This window comes from Heteronotia binoei, chromosome 21 (assembly GCF_032191835.1).
Source record: "Heteronotia binoei isolate CCM8104 ecotype False Entrance Well chromosome 21, APGP_CSIRO_Hbin_v1, whole genome shotgun sequence".
NCBI lineage: Eukaryota > Metazoa > Chordata > Lepidosauria > Squamata > Gekkonidae > Heteronotia > Heteronotia binoei.
This window is the reverse complement of record NC_083243.1, coordinates 80,812,450-80,833,270: the sequence shown is the minus strand read 5'-3', so window position 1 is coordinate 80,833,270 and position 20,821 is coordinate 80,812,450. Positions and strand designations below refer to the sequence as shown.

The 20,821-nt window shown below is 46.3% G+C and overlaps 1 protein-coding gene across 2 annotated transcripts in view; it reads right to left on the bottom strand.

Annotated features, from left to right (window-relative positions):
* The window catches only part of MAPKBP1 (mitogen-activated protein kinase binding protein 1), a 216,215-nt gene that overhangs the window by 58,622 nt on the left and 136,772 nt on the right, over positions 1-20,821 (bottom strand). For both annotated transcript variants that reach the window (XM_060263107.1, XM_060263106.1), the window contains exons 11-18: positions 20,542-20,731; positions 19,125-19,271; positions 17,967-18,151; positions 17,784-17,875; positions 15,387-15,512; positions 14,342-14,412; positions 13,903-14,024; positions 1,446-1,521 (exon numbers count right to left, since the gene is read on the bottom strand). In XM_060263107.1, the coding sequence (XP_060119090.1) occupies positions 1,446-1,521; positions 13,903-14,024; positions 14,342-14,412; positions 15,387-15,512; positions 17,784-17,875; positions 17,967-18,151; positions 19,125-19,271; positions 20,542-20,731 (1,009 nt within the window). The remainder of the gene's footprint in view (positions 1-1,445; positions 1,522-13,902; positions 14,025-14,341; positions 14,413-15,386; positions 15,513-17,783; positions 17,876-17,966; positions 18,152-19,124; positions 19,272-20,541; positions 20,732-20,821) is intronic.

Sequence of the window (20,821 nt, the reverse complement as noted above, 5' to 3'; positions counted from 1 at the left end):
TTCAAAAGCTGGTAAAGAAAGCGCCCTAGGATCTTGTAAGAGACAGAAAATGAGATGCTAAGAGTTTTGTCACATCAGTCAGGATATAGCATAACTTTAAAAATAAAGCACAAAGAATGATTAATCTGTAGCCAAATCCATTCCACTTGTGGGGTCAGGGATTTAGACAATTGGCATGAACCAAGAGAGAAAGGAAAGTGGTATATGTTGGAGTGTGTGTGCTACTATAACCACTTTACTTTGCTTTTATAGCTAGGATCAAAGTTGTGCTAAGGGGTGCTGGCGCACAAAATTTTAGCTGCCAGCCCAGGCATTTTTGAGCTCAGCCTTCTAGAAGGCATTTCCCCCTGTATTGGAAACAACTGGGGATAGGGGCTCCTCCTTCTGGGGCCCACAAAACTGGACCCCCTGGTCCAATCTTTTTGAAACTTTGGGGGGGGGGGTAAAAAGAGGGAACAGCAGCTATGCTGTAAATTTGGTGCCTCTACCTCAAAAAACAATCTCCATAGAGCCCAAGATACTTCAGGATCAATTTTCCGTTATAGCCTATGGGGCCAATTGACTGTAATGGTCTCATAGGCGACAATCGAGCAGGGAAAAGAATGGTTTATTTTGCACACCCCTACTATGCTTTTCGGTATGATTTATAAGCTGCCTTGAGTCACAGGGATATAAATATTTGAATAAATAAGTAGTTTGGGCAAGTTGATAATATTTAAGCAACTTCCTGTTTGTTAGGTTAGACAGGGTTCTGACAGTGATTGTTCCTCCTCTGTTAACACTTGACTTGTAATGATGGCTGTCGCATTGAGCTAGGGAAAAAAGAAAAGCAAAGTAGACTGCAAGATTCCCCTCTCCCCCAAAAAAACATGCTGGTATGTGTTCTAAGGCTCAGTGCAGGGTGATAGTCCAAGGCCAGGTCTACCAATATAGTAGACTGGGCTGGGTAGTCCTGTTCTCCCAAGGACAGGTCTACCAGTATAGTAGAATGGTTTTAGCATATCTCATTATATAAGGACACATCAATCTCCACGTGTGCATTCACATGAAAGCTCACACCTTGAATTTTTTTTTTTTGTCTTAAAGGTGCCATTGGACTCTAATTTAGCTCTAGTGCTTCACACCAACACGGCTACCCACCTGGATCTAACAACCTTGTGAAGTAGGCTCACTCACGATAGCTAAGCTAGTAGCTCATGAAGTAGATTTTCTGCTCATAACATGCTACAGCTTAAAGGGAACATTAGCTAGGATGCCTTGATGAGACAACCAACATGTATACAAATAAATGCTGATCTGAAAAAGTGCAAGGTCTCCAAAGATGTAAAGTCCAGAAACTGTTGCTCAGTCAGCAGCACATTGCCTTCAAATATGATCCCATCCCCAACACACCCAGCATGAAATAAAGAGAAAGTAGGCAGCACTGAAATTGGTGGAGGACTTACCTTGATGAGAGTGCCATCTTCACTTTGGGATCCCTTATATAGCTTTTTCTGCTTCCCACTGCTAATGTTGAAAATCCTAAGAAGAAAACAAAGCAGAACTTAACTTATGAGGAGAGGCTTGCCAGCACAAGATCTGGGCAGAGGATCCCCTGGTTTTCCAGGCTCCACCCTATTACCCTATGTAATTTCTGAGCCTCTGGCTATTATTTTTGAGAATTCTTGGAGAACAGGAGAGGTGCCGGAAGATTGGAGGTGGGAGAATGTTGTCCCCATCTTCAAGAAGGGGTAAAAAGAGGATCTGGATAACTACCGACCCGTCAGCTTGACGTCTATACCTGGAAAAGTTTTAGAACAAATCATCAAACAGTCGGTCCTGGAACATTTAGAAAGAATGGATGTTATTACTAAGAGCCAGCATGAGTTTCTCAAGAACAAATCATGTCAGACTAACCTGATCTCTTTTTTTGAGAAAGTGACTACCTTGCTGGATCAGGGAAATAAGAACATAAGAGAAGCCGTGTTGGATCAGGCCAATCCAGTCCAATACTCTGTGTCACACAATGGCCAAATCTCCCCCCCACCAAGTGCCATCAGGAGGTTCACAAGTGGGGCTAGAAGCCCTTCCACTTTGCACCAAGAATACAGAGTATCACTGCCCCAGACAGCTCCAACAATATGCTGTGGCTAATAGCCACTGATGGAGCTCTGCTCCATATTTTTATCCAATTCCCTCTTGAAGCTGGCTGTGCTTGTAGCCGCCACCACCTCCTGTGGCAGTGAATTCCACATGTTAATCACCCTTTGGGTGAAGAAGTACTTCCTTTTATCTGTTCTAACCTGACTGCTCAGCAATTTCATTGAATGCCCACAAGTTCTTGTATTGTGAGAAAGGGAGACATTTATCTTGATTTCAGTAAGGCTTTTGATAAGGTTCCACGTACTATCCTTGTTGACAAGTTGGTAAAATGTGGTTTGGCTCCTGTTATCGTTAGGTGGATCTGTAACTGGTAAACAGATCACACCCAAAGAGTGCTTGTGAATGGTTCCTCACCCTCTTGGAGAGGAGTGACAAGTGGAGTGCCTCAAGGATCTGTCCTTGGACCTGCTTTGTTCAACATCTTTATAAATGATTTGGATGAAGGAATAGAGAGAATGCTTATTAAATTTGCCGATGATACTAAATTGGGAGGGGTTGCAAATACAGTAGAATACAGAAACAGGATACAGGATGACCTTGACAGGCTGGAAACAGGGCCAGCGCATGGGAGCAGGCCAAGTAGACAGCCACCTCGGGCACCACTTGGCCTAGAGGCGCCATGAGGTGTCCCCTCTCCCAGCGCCTGCCATCTTCCCGCAGTCGCTGCCACGTTCCACCACCTACCAAAGGCCACTGCCAGCTTCCACATCCTCCCCACGACCTTCTGCCACCTCCCCATGGCCGACATCTTCCACTGCCTCCAGGCCACCTTCTGCCACCTCCCCATGGCTGTCACCACCTTCTGCCACCTCCTCGTGGCTGCCACCTTCCGCTGCCTCCCCACCACCTTCTGCCGCCTCCCTGCGGCCACCGCCATCTTCCACTGCCTCCCCGCCAACTCACAACTTTAATGACAGGAGCTCACAAAGTAGAATTTTTGCTCACAAGACTCTGCAGCTCAGAGGGAACATTGGTGGGTACTCCCCTACAAGTCCACCATTCTCCCACTGAAGTGCCTTCCTTCCAGTCAAACCGGAGAAGTTCTTGGCTGGGAAAACTGGGATTTTCCCGCCCCCGGTTGCAAGCCCTGGAGGCAGCCATCCATGCACACTGCTGGGCATCCCAACATGTGTCTCAGGCCAACTGCAACAACAGTTTGGAAGGTCTGGTTGCTGCGTCCCTGTGGAACTGCAGTGGAGGGGGAGATCCATGAGTTCACAGGTTGAGCAGCAAGCGAGGCAGCGTGGTGGCAGCTCCCTTTTGCTGCCACCTTCTGCCACCTCCCTGCCACCTTCTGCTGCCTCCCCGTGGCCGCTGCCCCGCATTTACCTCCCTCCCCACACCCCAAGATGCTTCCTGAACTATGCATGACTCTCACCCCTGCCCTCCCCTGCTTCAAAGGGAGCCAATCGGCTCCCTTTGAAGCAGGAGAGCGCCGGGGTGAGAGCTCACGTGTAGCTCAGGCAGCCTGATGAAGTCACTTCTGGTGACGTCATCGGGTTGTGCATGCTCTACGCACGCAGAAACAGATTTGGTGTGTGTGTGTGGAGGAACAGCTATTGGCCTAGGGGCACCAGAACCCCTAGCACCAGGCCTGGCTGGAAAACTGGGCTAAAATCAATGAAATGAATTTTAACAGGGATAAATATAAAGTTCTGAATTTAAGTAGGAAAAATCCAATGCATGGTTATAGGATGGGGGAGACTTGTCTTAGCAGTAGTATGTGTGAAAAGAAAGACAGGTTGCTTACCTGTAACTGTAGATCTTCGAGTGGTCATCTGTGCATTCACACTCATGGGATAGAGCGCCTGCGCCAATCCCCGAATCGGTATCTGAAAAGCCCGGGATTTTTCCGCGCTCGGCGCCAATGGGCATGTGCAGGTGTCCCAGTACGCATGCTCACCGGCGCCAGCGCGGGGATCCCGCCAGTTCCTTCCTGACCGCTGGAAGCCCCTACTGGAGGGAGACCATCAGCTGTGGGGAAGGAGGGCGGGTAATGTGAATGCACAGATGACCACTCAAAGATCAACAGTTACAGGTAAGCAACCTGTCTATCTTCTTCGTGGTCTCTGTGCTTCACACTCATGGGAGACTAGCAAGCAAGACATACCTGGAGGCGGGAAGACAGTCAACCGGAAGAAACAGCTTGCAACACTGCAGTTCCCAACCGAGTCCTCTGCTGAGCACATAGTGCTTCATGAAGGCATGCGGAGAAGACCAGGTGGCAGCCTTGCAGACATCAGAAAGGGACACACCTCTCAGGAACGTCCCGACGTGTCCATCGCTCTTGTGGAGTGTCCACGAACAGGCCCAGGTAACGGCTTCTTTGCCAACAAATAACAAAGTTTAATCGTCTCGAGCCATTTTGAGAGCCTCTGAGACGAAATCCTGGAACCTATCTTGGGAGCAGCGTACGAAACAGAAAGCTGCTTGTCCTTACGAAAAACCTTTTAACGTTTCAAATTAAACTGCAAAGCATGCTTAACGTCCAGAGCATGCAACCTACGTTCCTCGTCCGAGGAAGGGTTAGGGTAAAAAGTGGACAACCAAACTTCTAAGTTGAGGTGGAACTGAGAGACCACCTTCGGAAGAAAAATAATGTCCGGAGCCAGGGAAACCCCAGCCTCACGAAAAACAAGATAAGAATAATCACACCGCATTGCCGTGAGCTCCCCAACACGACGTGCTAATGTGATGGCAACCAAAAATGCAGTCTTCCATGACAAGAGCTGCAAAGAGCACATGGCCATCAGCTCGAAGGGGCGACGAGTTAGTTTGTCCAGCACTAAAGTCAAGTCCCACAACTGTGGGGGCGATCTTGATGGTGGGTGCAGCCTAAACAACCCCTTCAAAATTTTTTGGGACTGAGGATGGGCGAAAACAGAGTACCCCTCCACCGGATCATGGAAGGCAGATATTGCTGCCAAATAAACTTTGATGGAGGAGAAAACCAGGCCCGCATCCACTAGGGGCAACAAAAAATCAAAAATTGCCGACAACCTGCTAGGTGAGACCGACGGGTCAAGTAAAAACTTAGTAAATCTCCGCCACTTCCTGTCATAGGAAGCACAGGTGGACAGTTTTTTGCTGTTCATAAGGACCTGCTGGACCCTGTCAGAGAAACCTACTGGTCAATGAACCACGCTGTCAGCTTCAGATGGGGCACGGAATACATGCCCGCCCTGAGCTAATAGAAGGTCCGTTTCTGCTGGGAACTGGTAGAAGACCCCCCTCGAGAGTTGGAGCAGGATCGAGAACCTGTTCTGGCGAGGCCACCAGGGAATCACCAGGATGTAGCGTGGTCTCTCCCTTGCTATTTTGTTGACCACCCTCGTCAACAACAGCAGAGGCGGGAACATGTAGATGAACCGACCCTCCCAAGGAAGCAGGAGCCCGTCTCCCAGAGAGGCTGGATCCGCTCCCCCTCTGGAAAAGAACATGGGGCATTTCTTGTTCTCAGCCGTGGCGAAGACATCCAGCTGCGGGTACCCCCAAAGCTGGAATACAGGCTTCAGAAAACCCAACTGCAGTTCCCACTCGTGTGGGGAAGCCCCACCCCTGCTGAGGGAGTCTGCCCGAATGTTGAGGATCCCCGGAAGATGTGCCGCCTTCACGAAGATGTTGTACTGGAGACACTCCAACCAGAGATCCATCGCCAATGCGCAGAGCTGACGAGACACTATCCCTCCCTGCCTGTTGATGTAGCACAGGGCAGTGGTATTGTCCGTAAGCAGCGCTACAGTCTTCCCCGCCACTAAGGGACGGAAAGAGCGTAGGGCAAAGTGAACCGCCAGCAGTTCCAGGTAGTTTATGTGGAACTGAGTCCGTTTTGGCGGCCACTGGCCCCACACACACAGGCCTTCCATGTGGGCCCCCCAACCCCACAAGGAAGCATCTGTGGTGATAGTCACAGTAGGAGTTGGCAGATGGAAGGGAGCTCCCTGGCAGATGTTGTTCTCTGACTCCCACCACTGTAGCGTCTGAAGAGTCCCGGATGGGATGGTGAACCTTTTTCGAGGCGAGTCTCTGAGTGGACGAAACTGGCGAAGAAACCACAACTGTAGGCCTCTCATTCTCAGTTTCGCGAAAAGTAGCACGCTTGTCGTTGCCGCCATCAGCCCCAGCATCTGCTGAAGCTGCTGTGCTGTGCTCCACTTTCGCCTCTGAAGCAGTTGTACCAGACCGACAATGTCCTTTGCCCTCTGCGAAGGCAGGTATGCACGATGCTGGTTCGTATCCAGCAAAGCCCCTATGAACTGCACTGTCCTTGACGGAGTAAGATGAGATTTCTCCAAATTGACCTGCAACCCCAAGGTGTCGAGAAGACGTAGAGTGATGGCAATGTGCGTTGACAAACATTCCCTCGACTTCACCACAAGGAGCCAGTCGTCGATGTATGGAAAGACGACAACTCCCTGGAGATGGAGATGGGCAGCCACAACACTCATCATCTTCGTAAACACCCGAGGTGCAGTGGACAGGCCGAACGGAAGGGCTTTGAACTGGAAGTGCTGGGAACCCACTGCAAACCTGAGGAAACACCTGAACGCCGGATGGATGCTGACATGGAAATAGGCATCCTTGAGGTCCAGGGTCGCCATCCAGTCCCCTTGGTTGATGAGGGGCAGGATTGTTTGCAGAGTGGACATTCTGAACTTCTGGTACAGAATGAATTTGTTCAGATTCCGAAGATCCATAATTGGTCTTAAGCCCCCGTCCCTCTTGGGGACCAGGAAGTAGCGAGAGTAAAAACCTCCCATCCTGGCCTCCATCGGAACTCTCTATGGCTTGTTTCTGTAGGAGGTTGTTCACCTCCGCCAGCAGAGGTGGGGAAGGGGGGGTGGTGATCACCATGGATTGGTTCGGAATCTGCGCAAACTATTTTGTAGCCGTCTTGTATAACGGACAAGGCCCACCTGCCTGAAGAGATCAACTCCCAGGCAGATAGGAAAGGGCGGAGGTGGATAGATGTTGAAGTGGGGGCGATGACACGTGCCACGAGAAAGTCAAAAGCCCTGCTTTTGAGGGCGAGCACCCTTGGACTTGCTGGTGGTCTGAGAACCTTAGCGGTTCCTGTTGTTGCCTGAGTACGATGGTCTGCCAGGCTGGGTGGAGCAAGGTCGCCATTGCTGTTCAGGCGAAAATTTTTGGAAAGGCTTCTTGGCCCACGGTTTGTGCCACTGCTTTGCCTTAGGAGCCCTGGAGGTGGCCTGCACACCCAGGTTCCTAGAGGTCTTCAGGCTCTTATCTATTTCCTGCAGTGCACTGTCTGTGGTGGTGTTAAACAGGCCATCCCCCTCAAAGGGCAAGTCCTCAACAAAAGCCCTAGTGTCCTGCTGCAGGGCTGTTGATTGTAGCCAGGAGTGCCAACGAATGCACATAGCGGACGTGATTGCCTTTGCCGACACGTCCACCATGTGCTTTGCTGCAACCAATTGCTGCTTGGCCACAGCAAAGCCTTCTTTCTGCAGCTTCCTGGCAGCAGCCTTTTTGTCCTCGCTCAGGGAAGAGAGGAGAGGGGTGAGTTGTTCCCATACTGAGTACTGGTATCTAGCCATGCAAGCCGCACAGTTAGATACCTTTACTCCTAGGGCCCCTGCAGAGTAAACCTTTCTTCCCATATTGTCCAGCTTCTTTCCCTCCTTGTCAGGTGGGGATGAGTGGACCTTTCGTGCCTTGGAGGAAGAAGAGACGACCACTGAGTTCGGTTTCGGATGGGTGAAAAGGAACTCAGCCCCCGTCTCCTGGACCCTGTACATATGGTCCAGCCTTCTGGATGACATTGGAGTCGAAGATGGTTTCTTCCAGGGCTCCTTCACTGCCTGCAGAATCACTTTGGTGACCGGCAAAGTGATTGCTGTGGATGTGTCCCTTTGCATAATGTCAAAGACATTATCATCCACGACGGGTTGTGGTTGAGTCATAGGCAGGGAGAGGGAGGTTGCCATCCTCTTCACTAGGTCGCCATAGGACTTCAGATCCTCCGATGGTGAAATCAGAAGATCTTCAGTCGTCTGGGACCTTGGCAAAGGCTCCAAAGCACCTTCCTGGGTGTCAGCACCACTCTCAGAGTCCGATGAAGAAGACTCCCGGTGCTCAGAAAGGATCGGCATCGATTCCCGGATCGGCGAGCGGATCGACGTCGATGGTCACCGACGAGTCTCAGCCGCTGATGTAGTGCACCTCTCCGAGGGATCGATGCAGATGGTCTTCGAGAATGGTGCGACAGCCTCGACATGCAGGACGCCTCTGAATGTTGATCCCATTCCGCAAACTCCCTCGGTGGGTACCATTGATAAGGAGGGTACGGATAGGAGGGCGGCCATTGATGCTGCTCCCACGATGGTAGCGGTGGGAAACGGTGTGGTGCCATGGAGGGCTCTAGCTCCCGTCTGCCTCTGGGTTCCATTGGGGGAGACGGATCCATCGGCGCCGAAGCCTCCACATCTGAGATCGACCCGCTCCTACTGCGACGCCATGACCCGGATGACGAGGATCGCTGGGTGAGGTCGATCTCCTGCTTGGACATCGAGAGATGGTGTTGTTGAGTACTGCCTCTTGATGCCGATGGGCTGTGGCACGGGGACGCCAGGATCTTACTCGGCAGGGCAGTCGGTGCTGAAACGTCGCGTGAGGGCAATGGAGTGCGGGGCCTTTTCCGCTTCTCCTTGGCCTTCTTTGGGGCAGATGCTCGGGTCCCCGAATCATCCTGACGCTTCTTAGCGGGTGTTTCCACTGATCCGTCATGGGATCGTTTTGTGGAGGAGCCTCGCTCGATCGGCATTTCGATGTGACCGTTGGGGCTGGAGTGTCTGCCATGGTCGATGCCGATGGGCGTGATGCCGATTTTTGAGGGCAGAGTGCCGATTCGGTTAGAGCCGTCGAAAGCCGTGCTGCCCGGTTCTTCGTTTGCTTGGAGAAGCAGAGGCAATGTGGGCACGACTCCACACGGTGCGCTTCACCCAAGCAAAGAAGACACAGAGAATGGCCGTCTGGGGGGGGGGGGCAATCTTCTTCCCGCAGGAACGGCAGCATTTGAAAAAACCCCAGCGACTTTCCATAGACTCCAGTCGCTAAAAACCTGCTCAGAGTCCTCTGAGGGGAAAAAAACTTTGGGGGAAAACAAACGGGGGGGAAGGCCCCGGAGGGCAGTCCGACAGACACACACACAAACTTTTTTTTTTATATCTATCTATCTAACTAACTATCTATCTATGCTAAGAAAAACAACAAACGGGCTATTTACAACGATAAAGGCAAAAAGACCAATATCTCACCGACCGGGGGACACGAAAGGCAAACCTCTCCGCGCAGCGGTCAGAAAGGAACTGGTGGGATTCCCGCGCTGGCGCCGGTGAGCATGCGTACTGGGATGCCTGCGCATGCCCATTGGCGCCGAGCGCGGAAAAATCCCGGGCTTTTCAGATACCGATTCGGGAATCGGCGCAGGCGCTCTATCCCATGAGTGTGAAGCACAGAGACCACGAAGAAGATTCTAGGGGTCTTAATGGATCATATGCTGAACATGAGTCAACAGTGTGATGCGGTAGCTAAAAAGGCAAATGCAATTTTGGGCTGTATCAACAGAAGTATAGTGTCCAGATCACGTGATGTGATGGTATCGCTTTATTCTGCTCTGGTAAGACCTCACCTGGAGTATTGTGTTCAGTTTTGGGCACCACATTTTAAGAAGGATATAGACAAGCTGGAATGGGTTCAGAGGAAGGCGACGAAGATGGTGAGGGGTCTGGAGACCAAGTCCTATGAGGAAAGGTTGAAGGAGCAGGGCATGTTTAGCCTGGAGAGGAGGCGGTTGAGGGGTGATATGATCACCATCTTCAAGTACTTGCAGGGCTGTCATATAGAGGATGGTGTGGAATTGTTTTCTGTGGGCCCGGAAGGTAGGATCAGAACCAATGGGTTGAAATTAAATCAAAAGAGTTTCCGGCTCAACATTAGGAAGAACTTCCTGACTGTTAGAGCGGTTCCTCAGTGGAGCAGGCTTCCTTGGGAGGTGGTGGGCTCTCCTTCCTTGGAGGTTTTTAAACAGAGGCTAAATGACCATCTGACAGCAATGAAGATTCTGTGAATTTAGGGGGAGGTGTTTGTGAGTTTTCTGCATTGTGCAGGGGGTTGGATTAGATGACCCTGGAGGTCCCTTCCAGCTCTATGCTTCTATGATTCTATTTTGTTGTGTGAACAAATACTTAAAGACATGTGTCATGACAGCACTCATAAAATCACAAGGAAACAGGGAAATACACTAGTCCATACACGATATATGCAGTTCAATCTTAATCCAAAATGTTATGCTCAGTTTCTCAAACAGATAACAAAAGTATTACAAAGATTGCAGAGTCTTCAAAGAGACAATGAGGAAGATTCCAAATTCAGATGTGGTTCCTAGGTGTTGCCAACATTTTGTAATCCTTCCAATGTTAAGTATATAAATTCCATCAATCTGATGGTAAGACATTCTCACTCACTGAGGTGCTAATCAATTTTTTTTTACATAGTTCAGTGATTTTCCAGTTGGCAAGAAGAAGACTGCAGATTTATACCCCGCCCTTCTCTCCGAATCAGAGACTCAGAGCGGCTTACAATCTCCTATATCTTCTCCCCCCACAACACACACCCTGTGAGGTGGGTGGGCTGAGAGGGCTCTCACAGCAACTGTCCTTTCAAGGACAATTCCTGCAATAGCTATGGCTAACCAAAGGCCATTCCAGGAGCTGCAAGTGGAGGAGTGGGGAATCAAACCCGGTTCTCCCAGATAAGAGTCTGCACACTTAACCACTACACCAAACTGGCTCTCTCTGCTCTACTGGCACCTTGTTTTTTTTAAGCATCCACCATGATGAAAAGTTCTGGAGAATTCAAAAGTCTGCTCAACGTTTTGTGTCAATTTGAAAAGTCCTAATTTAAAAAGTATTAAATGATTTTGGATTTGGACATATAAAGCTACTTGCAATCACAATTCAAAATAAATGTCACACTCACCTTCACAGTGCTCACTTTTTCCCATTTCCAACTCTATTCCTATGCAGTTTTAACATACAAGTTCTAGCATACACACTAGAATACAGTGAATGCAATCCTATGGATATTTACAGGGTTTTTTTAGAGAAAAGCCCACTAGGGATTCATTTGTATATTAAGCCACACACCCTGACATCATCTGAAGTGATATCACCCATTCAGTAGGTTACTTTCTGCATACTGACACAGAGCAACACAGTGTCATCAGCTGCATTTCATGAACATGTGTTCTCACACATCCCAATGAGAGAGCTTATTTCACTCCCCCTCCAAAAAAACATGGCCAGAGAGGGAGAGAGCCATGTGTGATGGAGCCACAGCCAGTGAGTGGAAGTAGGTCAGGTAGGTGGCTGCCTAGGGTGCCACCTGGCCACAGGGGCAGGCGCCCCATCCCCGCTTGCACCATCTGCTCCAAACGCCTCAGAGCCAAGAAAGGAGACCGCACGTGTCACCCAGCCCCCTCCAGGTCTGGCGAGGGCTGAATGTAGCACGCGGCGAGGCGTCTTTTCTTGGCTCCGAGCCATTCAGAGCACCTCTGAACGCCTCAGAGCTGAGAAAAGAGGCCATGTTCCTTGCCCAGCCTCTTCTGGGTCTTTTCTTGGCTCAAAGGTGTTCAGAGCACTGCCGCTTGCCTTGGGCAACAGAAGCCCCAGCGCTGGTGCTGGGTGGAGCAGGCAGTTGCAGGCCTAGCTTCTCCTAGGAGGGGGCACTTGCAGGCGGCTCCACATCTCTCGCTCTCTTCACAAGCCTGTTAAGAGGCTGGAGGAGGCAGAGAGGGTAGAGTTTGCAGTCTAGGAGCACGTGGCTGCCTAGTGCCTTCCCTTCTGTCAGAGATCTTTTTTTTGAGCCACAGCCCTGGCCAAACCAGCCAGAACTGCATCCCTGTGCGTTCCTGCTCAAAAAGAGCCCTGGATATTTTATTCAGAAACATGTTCTGCCCATTTTAATATTACTTTTCCTAATTAGTGTGCATAGGAAAACACCCTTGGCTCCATTTCTGTTTTCTGGTTCCATACCCAGTATGCACTTTATGCTATTCTCAGTTATTTCCTTTGCCTATACAATGAGAACTACAGTACAACTGGAGAATATGAGAGCAGGCATCCACTGCCACATTATTCCTACTTGGGAGGAAGATGTGATTATTCAAGATCCTGGACTGCCCTCATCACAATCTGCTAGTTTCTTCCTTGCTACATGGGCAAGGGGGAGTGATTGAAATCCTCCTGTGCCTTGTCAGAGGAATGCTGGGTGAAAGTAGATCACCAGGAAAGCCAGTAAGTATCCTATATAAAGCACAAGAGGACCATATGAAGAACATGACACAGCACGGCTCAAAATTAACTCTCTCCTTAATATTATACCAGAACCCCTAAAGTAAAATAGGGCATCTATAAACACACCACTTCACATTTCAGATTCAGAGAACAGATACCAAAAGCCAAGGGAAGAAGCATCATCAATCAGACTCTCACAATGACATCAATGATTAGTTCAAATTAGTTAAAATATAAAGCAAAGAAGTCTTTTGCAAGTACATCTTAAAAGGAAACAGATAATCTGAGATCATTCCAGATTCCCACCACAAGAAACAGTCTGTGTATGAGGCAACAAGGAACATAATACAGAAGGCATGAAGGGATTTTCTTAAGCCAAATGCCTAAAAGCATCCAATAGCACAACCTAATCTCCTTCCTGAGTTAATGATAACAGCAAAAACTCATCTCCTGAGCTCCAAACACAACTGTAAGCAAATATTCATCTACTATAACTGAGTTAATCATGTCACGGTCAGTTTTTGCCACAAACATTAAATAAGGATATAATTTTTTGAAGCACAAAACTAATAGATAAAGTTAATTTAATTTGAAATTATCTGAGGACTCCCCTAAAACAAGAGAATTTTAGGCATATCATGACTGGGATTTTAACCACAAAATGGTTCAATTTCTCCTACAGACTGACCACCACCAGCAGCATAACAGAATATGGCAAAGTATTATTTAATACTCCCTCACTCTCCTCTGCCACTGCATTCAGCCCAAAACATTTCTACCAGCTCTGCTTCCAGCTCCCTCTTTCACTCCTTCCAGCTCACTACCAGTGGTCACATTCCTCCCCCTCTTCTCCAGGCATCTCACTAGAAAGCAACTTTTCCTCACTCCCCCCCTCTGCAACATCTTTAAACATAGCCTCTGAATTCAGGTACAGGAATTTTCTGGCCCATCAGCTGCTGCCTACATGTTTGCCTGTCTGTCTTTCACCTTGGCAGCTCTTTTCTCCCTGTACCAGCACATACACATGCCTGGACTGGGTGGAACACTACTGTAAAATAAGGGAATAATCACACTACGAATGAGATTGTCATTATTACATGTATACACTGCCATTCATTAACAGATGTCTTTTCCTTCCTGCTTAAATTTATCCACAATTTGGTCAATAAAGTTTACTATTGTTTATTAGATGTGTCTTTCTTTCAAAGCCCTTTGAAGAAGGGCGTGACAGGGCAAGCCAATGCATACAGAGTCCTAAGTGAACCCTAGATTGTTGGGATGAGCACCTCCAGGGATGCCTACACATGCCAGCCTCAGGTTTTGGGTACCATTATATCTTCCAATAAAAGTCACCAAAATATTGTTTATTGGTGAAATTAAGTATTATATGATTTGCTGACAGACTTAGAGCAGAGGAAGCATCTGTGGTAACTAGTGAACCAACCTGATATTCCGGTCCTGGCATCCAATAGCAGCATATTTCCAGTTAGGATCCACATCCATGTCATACAAAGTGGTCTTCCTAACAACATGATGCGTACGAGTAAACTGGACCCCATCTGCTGTCTGAGCACAAGAAATATAAAAGGAATGAAAACCAGTCCAACATCTCTCACTAGCAAGAGGATGATGAATTCTTCACCAAAACAAGTTTCAAGGAGGCAACACAAATTCAACAAACTGTGGCTATGCAATTTCTTAAAATTCAATTCTGCTAAAACGCAAAGCAAGTCCTATAACCAATTATCACAATACTGCAAAATTTTAAAAAGCAGAACAGAATGAAACAGGACATGAATCATCTAAGCTTTTGTGTCCACCTTCAATCTTAAAATAGCTCTATTCCATAAGTTGCAAAAAAGAGAATAGTCTAATGGAATTACCTTCTGTGCAGTGCGGAAATAGATACTCTTATCCGCTCCACAGCTGATCATTCGTACCTTTCCATCATTGGCTAAAGGAAGAGAGAAACGCACAGACACATAAACAGAAAGCAATAAAACAATGAACTTCTCCTTAAGTTCTTTGGGATCAATTGTGGTATAGCAGCTAGAATGTTGGACTTTGTGTGAGGAGACTAGTGTTCAAATTTTTGATCTGCCATTAAGTTTGCTAGCTGACCTCAAACAAATCAATTTATTGACAAGCATTGTTGTGAAGACACACTGAGAGGGTAAAAAAATGCACACCACCCTCAGCTCCATAAAAGGAAGATGGACTTCTCAGATAATTTAATAACCAACAGGATGGTATTTCATAGGGATGGACCACAGAAAAGTCATGGTTGAACTTCCACCAGGGAGAAGTTGAGCCTGAAAGAAATGGTGCATCCAATGAGGATAACCAAACATTAAGCATGAGCTGTAATTGTGAGTCAAATTTGTTGTACTCCGCCCCAAGCCCGTTTGCGGAGTAGGGTGGAATAAAAATCAACTAAAATATACATAAATAAATGGTTATGAAAAGTTTTAGTTTAAGTTTCTGCAACAAAACAGGATCATCTTTAACTGGCTGCTTATAGATGAAGTCATACAATGTAACACTAAATAAGTGTTCCAGAAGAGATATGTACAAATAGCTTTGCACCACTGTCAAACCCCAAGTAATGGGATAAAGCCCAACAGAAACTGCATTGATCTGATGAAGGGGGAAACGGTGAAGGGTACCTCTGTTTCAGTGCTGAACTGACCACTTGTCTTCTTTGCCTACTCTGAATACTCCAGAGAAAGAGAAGAAACGTCTTGGAGAGAGAGATCCAGGGAACAGGTAGGACTTTCATTATTCATAATAAGTTGATTGCATCCAAGCAACCAAATCACAGAAATCGATTAGGAAAGTTGCCAATACAATCTGGTACTCTAAAACTGAAACAAACAGCAGGTGCAGAACTGTTGTCTGGTACTGACAAAAATAGATGTAATCCATTACCTGCAAATTTTACTGCTGTGATGGAAGATGAATGCTCATCCAGGGTCTGTTGTAGGCTGTAGTCCTTCCCTGCATCCAAAACATGGATCAGCCTGTCCCGACTGGCTGATGCTAGAAGCTTTAACCCTGTCATATAAGAAAAAGTGATGGTTCCTCCAGCCCTGCACTCAAAGCATTCTCTCAAGCCAGACTTCAAAAGGAACATAATGCACTTTGCCACACTGGAGCTGAGCACATAGAAAAAGCTTCTACCATGTTTTCTTGTGTGACTTTCTATAAAAAAGGCTAATGGTTAATTCTTTTGTGCTTCGTGTTGTATGGTCTCTGCAAGAAAGCTATAAGAATACAGCTTGACCAAGTCAGCGTAGATGGTGCCTCTTCAGACAAAAACAAATAAGCAAAGCTTTACCCATTCTTAACTGATTAAAAGTGGAAAGCTGACCTTACTCTTAAATCTTTGTGAAAATAAATCACAAAAATGTCAGCAATCAAAACAGTAAAAGTCTTCTGGGGACTATTTTTCTGTACCAGGAAAGGGACTAGAGATGGAAGAGGAGGAAGTTGGCCTGAAGGTGTTCATATCTCCAGAGCATCAGATGGATAAACTCTAAAGCTTTATAGCAGGGGTGTCGAACTCATTTGTTATGAGAGCTGGATCAGACATAAATGAGACTTTGTTGGGCCAGGCCATGCCATGCCATGACAGGCTGGGCCATGTGTGTACCTATTTAAGATTATGTAGCTGAGATATAAACTTTATAAAGTACATAGACAAACACAAAGGCCTTTTTTAAAAAAAAACTTAAAACATTAACACTTGCTGGTCTTAAAGGTGCTTTCTTCGTATTTCTCCCATGGGATCCAGGGAACAGGACAAAGGAAGCTCTGGCTCTGTTGTGTGATTGAGAAAGCCTGGCAAAGCAAGCTCTTCCTCCCCCCTTCCTTCCCAAGAGAAGAACCTCAGCCAATAGAGAAAACAGAGGTTTTGCTCTGTAGCTCTGCTGTGCTATTGTTGGACATAGATTCAGATTTGCATTAGAGCATGGACAGACTGCCAAATAGAATTGCACTAATCTTGATCATTTGCACTAACCTGCCTTAACAAAGTATTATATGTGTATTCAAAGTATCATGTTTGAGTGTTATCTTTGCTGAGCTCACCTTAAGAGTATTATAGGGCCTTTTCTATGATTTTGGTTCCACAGTCCTAACCAAGAACAATGGGCTACTGTTAGGTATGAGAGGAAGTCTCCTCTTTAGCAGAGACTCGTTATCTTCATTTTGTTTTGTAAACATCTTTCGGTGGAAAGTAAGCTATATTTCTACCTCCAGGAGTCACCAGGAGCCTATCTCTTGGAGAAAGTCAAATCTCCCTGCTACAGCAGGAGCTCTGCGCTGACACATCCTGGAATTCGGCCAGGAGGCCTACACTGGAGTCGAACAGGGAAGGGGGAGAAACCGCAGATATGAAGTATAGGGAAGTGGGGCATGGGGGTCCAGATTAGTGGCCCCCGGGTGATATCTATTCATCTCTCGCTTCTAAGTTGGGATATGAGACTTATTTAGCCGCCCTGAGCCTGCCTAGGCGGGGAGGGCGGGATATAAATAAAAATTTATTATATTATTATTATTATTATTATTATTATTATTTGACCAATGAATGTAATCAGGATGTCAAAGGCGAAGACCGGTGCAGCCAATCTGTGAGTTGGCCTTTGTTTACAGGAAGGTATAAGATGTGACTGTGGGGAAGAATTTCAGAGGAGAACGGGGTGTATGGTTTGTTTTCTCCTCCCCACATTAATGTGAAAAAACTATAAAAGAGATCTGCACATCAACTCTTCTATGCCTCTGTCATTTGGGGAGTCCTTTGTTTGGGAAGAAGGGGACTTCATCTATGTGCAACACTATTGAGCAACCCTTGCAAAGCAAGTTGTGATGCAGACGGAAGCAAGAGAGAGGGAGAAGAAAGCAGATGACAGCCAATTGCTCAGGGGGCTGATAGGAGCCCTCTGGGGGCCTGATTCAGCCCCCAGGCCGCACATTTGACACTCTCACTTTATAGTCTCTATATTTATACACTATGCAGAAGAAACATCACCAACCCCCTGGACCTGAGGTCAGCAGCAACAACAACAAAAACTAACTGAGCAAGGTGGAATGGAAACATTTCATAACCCATGTCCTATTGAGGATGCTACAGAATACTGTGGACAAAATTCTCAATACTCACTGATCTTGTTGGTCTGAGTCAGCTAGCAATAGCTTCTGCTGTGTTTTGCCCTCCTTCTGAAAAAATGAATTTCTGCTCCATAAGCAGTCTGCTTTTGCACTGTAGTAACTGAGGCCTTCCACAGTTAACATAAGCAAATCAACAGTGGGCTAACACCATCTTACCTGTCTCTGGTTTAGAGTACTCAAGACAAAGGATTTCAGAATCATGGGCTTCCACCTTCAGCATCTCTTTCAAAGATTTCAGCTCATAGATCCTGAAACAGGACATAGAGACAGAAGGTCAGAAAGGATATTTTAATTGCTATTGGAAAAGACCAGGCCCTCTTCAAGAATCCAAAAGCTTACCTGAGAGTGCCTATTCTATCACCTGAGGCCAGGTGCTCCCCAGTGGGACTCACACACACTGTGCGAATCCCCATTTTTGTGTCTTGAGCCTGCACATCAACTTTTTCTGCACCTCCACCTGTATTGTACTCTGTGTCCAAAAGGCCCTGAGTGATTCCATCTACATAGATAATTTTCATCAGGTCCTTAGGACAGAAAAAAAGAAGACCATAAGAAGAGACCAGATGAAAGCAAAAATGATCAGAACAAGACAGGATGAATGGCTATAGTACACATTGCCTTTGACATCAGCAGAGGCAATAAATAGCATGTGCTGATTTGCTGCTTGTCTGACTCCAAAGCTGCTATTTAACAAAAGCCCACAGGCAGACTGATGATAGAAAATAGCTGTAAACTGCCACCCTTTGATACTAACATTTCTTTGACCCTCAGGTACAGATTATAAATACAAGGATATTGGGGGAGCTCTTATTTAATTTAATTTAATTCCGATTTATAACCTGCCCTATCCCGCAAGTGGGCTCAGGGTGGCTTATCAAAGTATGGTAATTCAAAGTATGGTAAATTACTGAAAGACTTTGGACTGCCAAACTGGACACAAAATCTGCAGTTTAATCTCATCTGCAAGAATGTGCCAGAGGAACCTAATTCTATATTATTTGGATGTAACTCTATGCCACTTATACACAAGCAGCGAGTAAATCAAACAAAGAATCTTGTTCACCAAGAATAAGTACAGTGGAAATAACAAGAAGAAATTCTGTTGCTTCACGAACATGTACATGCAAGTGAAGAGTGCAAAGTAATCACTCACTGCCCATTATTTTTAAAGTCAAATCAAAAGTTTATCCTGTCTGACTGAAGTAACATTTGGTTACATGTTCAGGCACTTTGCAGGGGGAGAGGCTTGCTTCTTGCATTCAAATTAGGCAGTAATAGAAATAAAAAAATTGTCAGAAGTAAATATATAGGTTATAACTGAAGACCAAATCAGAGACTGTTTTCCTAAATGAAGCATAGCTGGGTTGCTATATTAACATCTGTTAATTAAAAGCCTATATTACCTAGCAAACACATCAAGTTAGAACATCAGTTCAGCATTCCCTCTCACATTAAACAGTGACATGTGAAGCATTCCATTCCCAAAGATGTCCTTACACTGCTTAGAATGTTCCGATGTAGAGCAGCCCCATGAATGTTTGAGCTCTCCGTGTTCCACAGGCGGATGGTGTTATCCGAGGAACACGTGATGAAAGAGTTTGGGGGTAAGCAAGACTGATTGCTATTTTTCACCTCAGGATACACCTGAAAGCAGGCAACAAAAACAGAACAAAGATAACCTGTATCCTAAGGCAGTAACCATAACCTCATAAGGGTAGCAGAAAAAAGGCAATTCATTTGCATAAGAATTCCCATCAGGCCAAAGTTCAGGGAAATAAAGACTAAAAGAGCTCCTGTACTTTTCACTCTTGTTAAAAACTGACACTGCAGCCCTGCAAACAAGTCAACGCTCAATGGCCATAATTATTCTATGCATTTTTATGTAAAATAATAAAGTTAGTCTCAATGCATAATCATAACCATCTTTTGAAACTGGTTCACCCTGAGTTATAAATCCAGTTATATGAAATGCCCAGATTTTTTGGGGGGTGGGGGGTGGTAATTGGTTCTTTAAACAAGAACCTTGCTGTTTATATAACACTCCGGATGCTCTTTTCCACTCAGTAGAAAGAAATTCCATGAGGGTGCTAAACATTCCTACACACAATGCACCAGCAGGGAGCAGCACTTCGCTACTGCTGTGATCTTTTGTTATGCTGGTGTAGCTGCTGCTGCTAAAAGGGCACTCTAAAAACCCTACTCAGTTCTCTTTGTTTCTTTTCTGACTAACCAGAAAGAGAAAGCTTCTGGGTTCACAGAGGCCAGTCAGTCACATACACCAACTGACGAGACAAGAGTAGTGGTCTGATGCTCAGATAATAGCTGCAAGAAAGCAATCATTTGAGAAAAGAGCAATAAAGCAACATGTCTTCCCTTGCGGGTAGCTAGCCACCTTCATGTTGCAAGTGGCTTCTTTAATCAAGGGCTGTCTGCATACAGTCAAGGTTCATCCTGGTAGGTCACTGATAAAAACTGCATGGCCTTTGTAAGCACAGAAGACTATGAAACAAGGCAAAAGACTGGCAGTCAGCAAACTGGCAATTCATCTTATTCACTTAAGAAGTGGATTTTAAATTATTTACAGTAAATGCCCAAGCTTGGCCCCTGGTTCTAGCCCATATGCTGTTCTCAGTTATTTTAGTACAAAGATGTTTTCTTTCTCCTCTCCCTACTCCTCCACAGCCTCCATTCCTAGTGTTTCAGGGGGTCATTACTATAATAAACACAAGACTGCTTCCTCCTGCAGTCAGAAGCCATGCATGTTGGGGGGAAACTTGCTCACAAAGGGGAGGAAAATTTGAGTTTGGGGTTTTGCCATAAGGAGAACTGAATTTTTAAATTTTTTAGGTTTGTAACCCATCAACAACAGGATCTCTCTCTTTCAATCTCTGCTCCCCCGCCCCAGCTTAATTACCTCAATGCTCCAAACACACAAGGAGTGGTATAAGGCAGAATAAACCTTGCCCACTTTCTTGGGATCCTTGACATCCCATACATACAAGCTGTGATCATTGTAAACACATGACAGCCACTGGTTGTTGGGGTCAAAGGTCAAGGCGATGGTATCCGGATACTTGGCATCAGTCATACTGGAGAACAACCGGCTATAAAAAGAAGTGTGCATATATGTGTTTAGAAAAATATATAACATAGAAAGCTTACAAAAAAAATCTACAGAAGTTACAAACCCACAA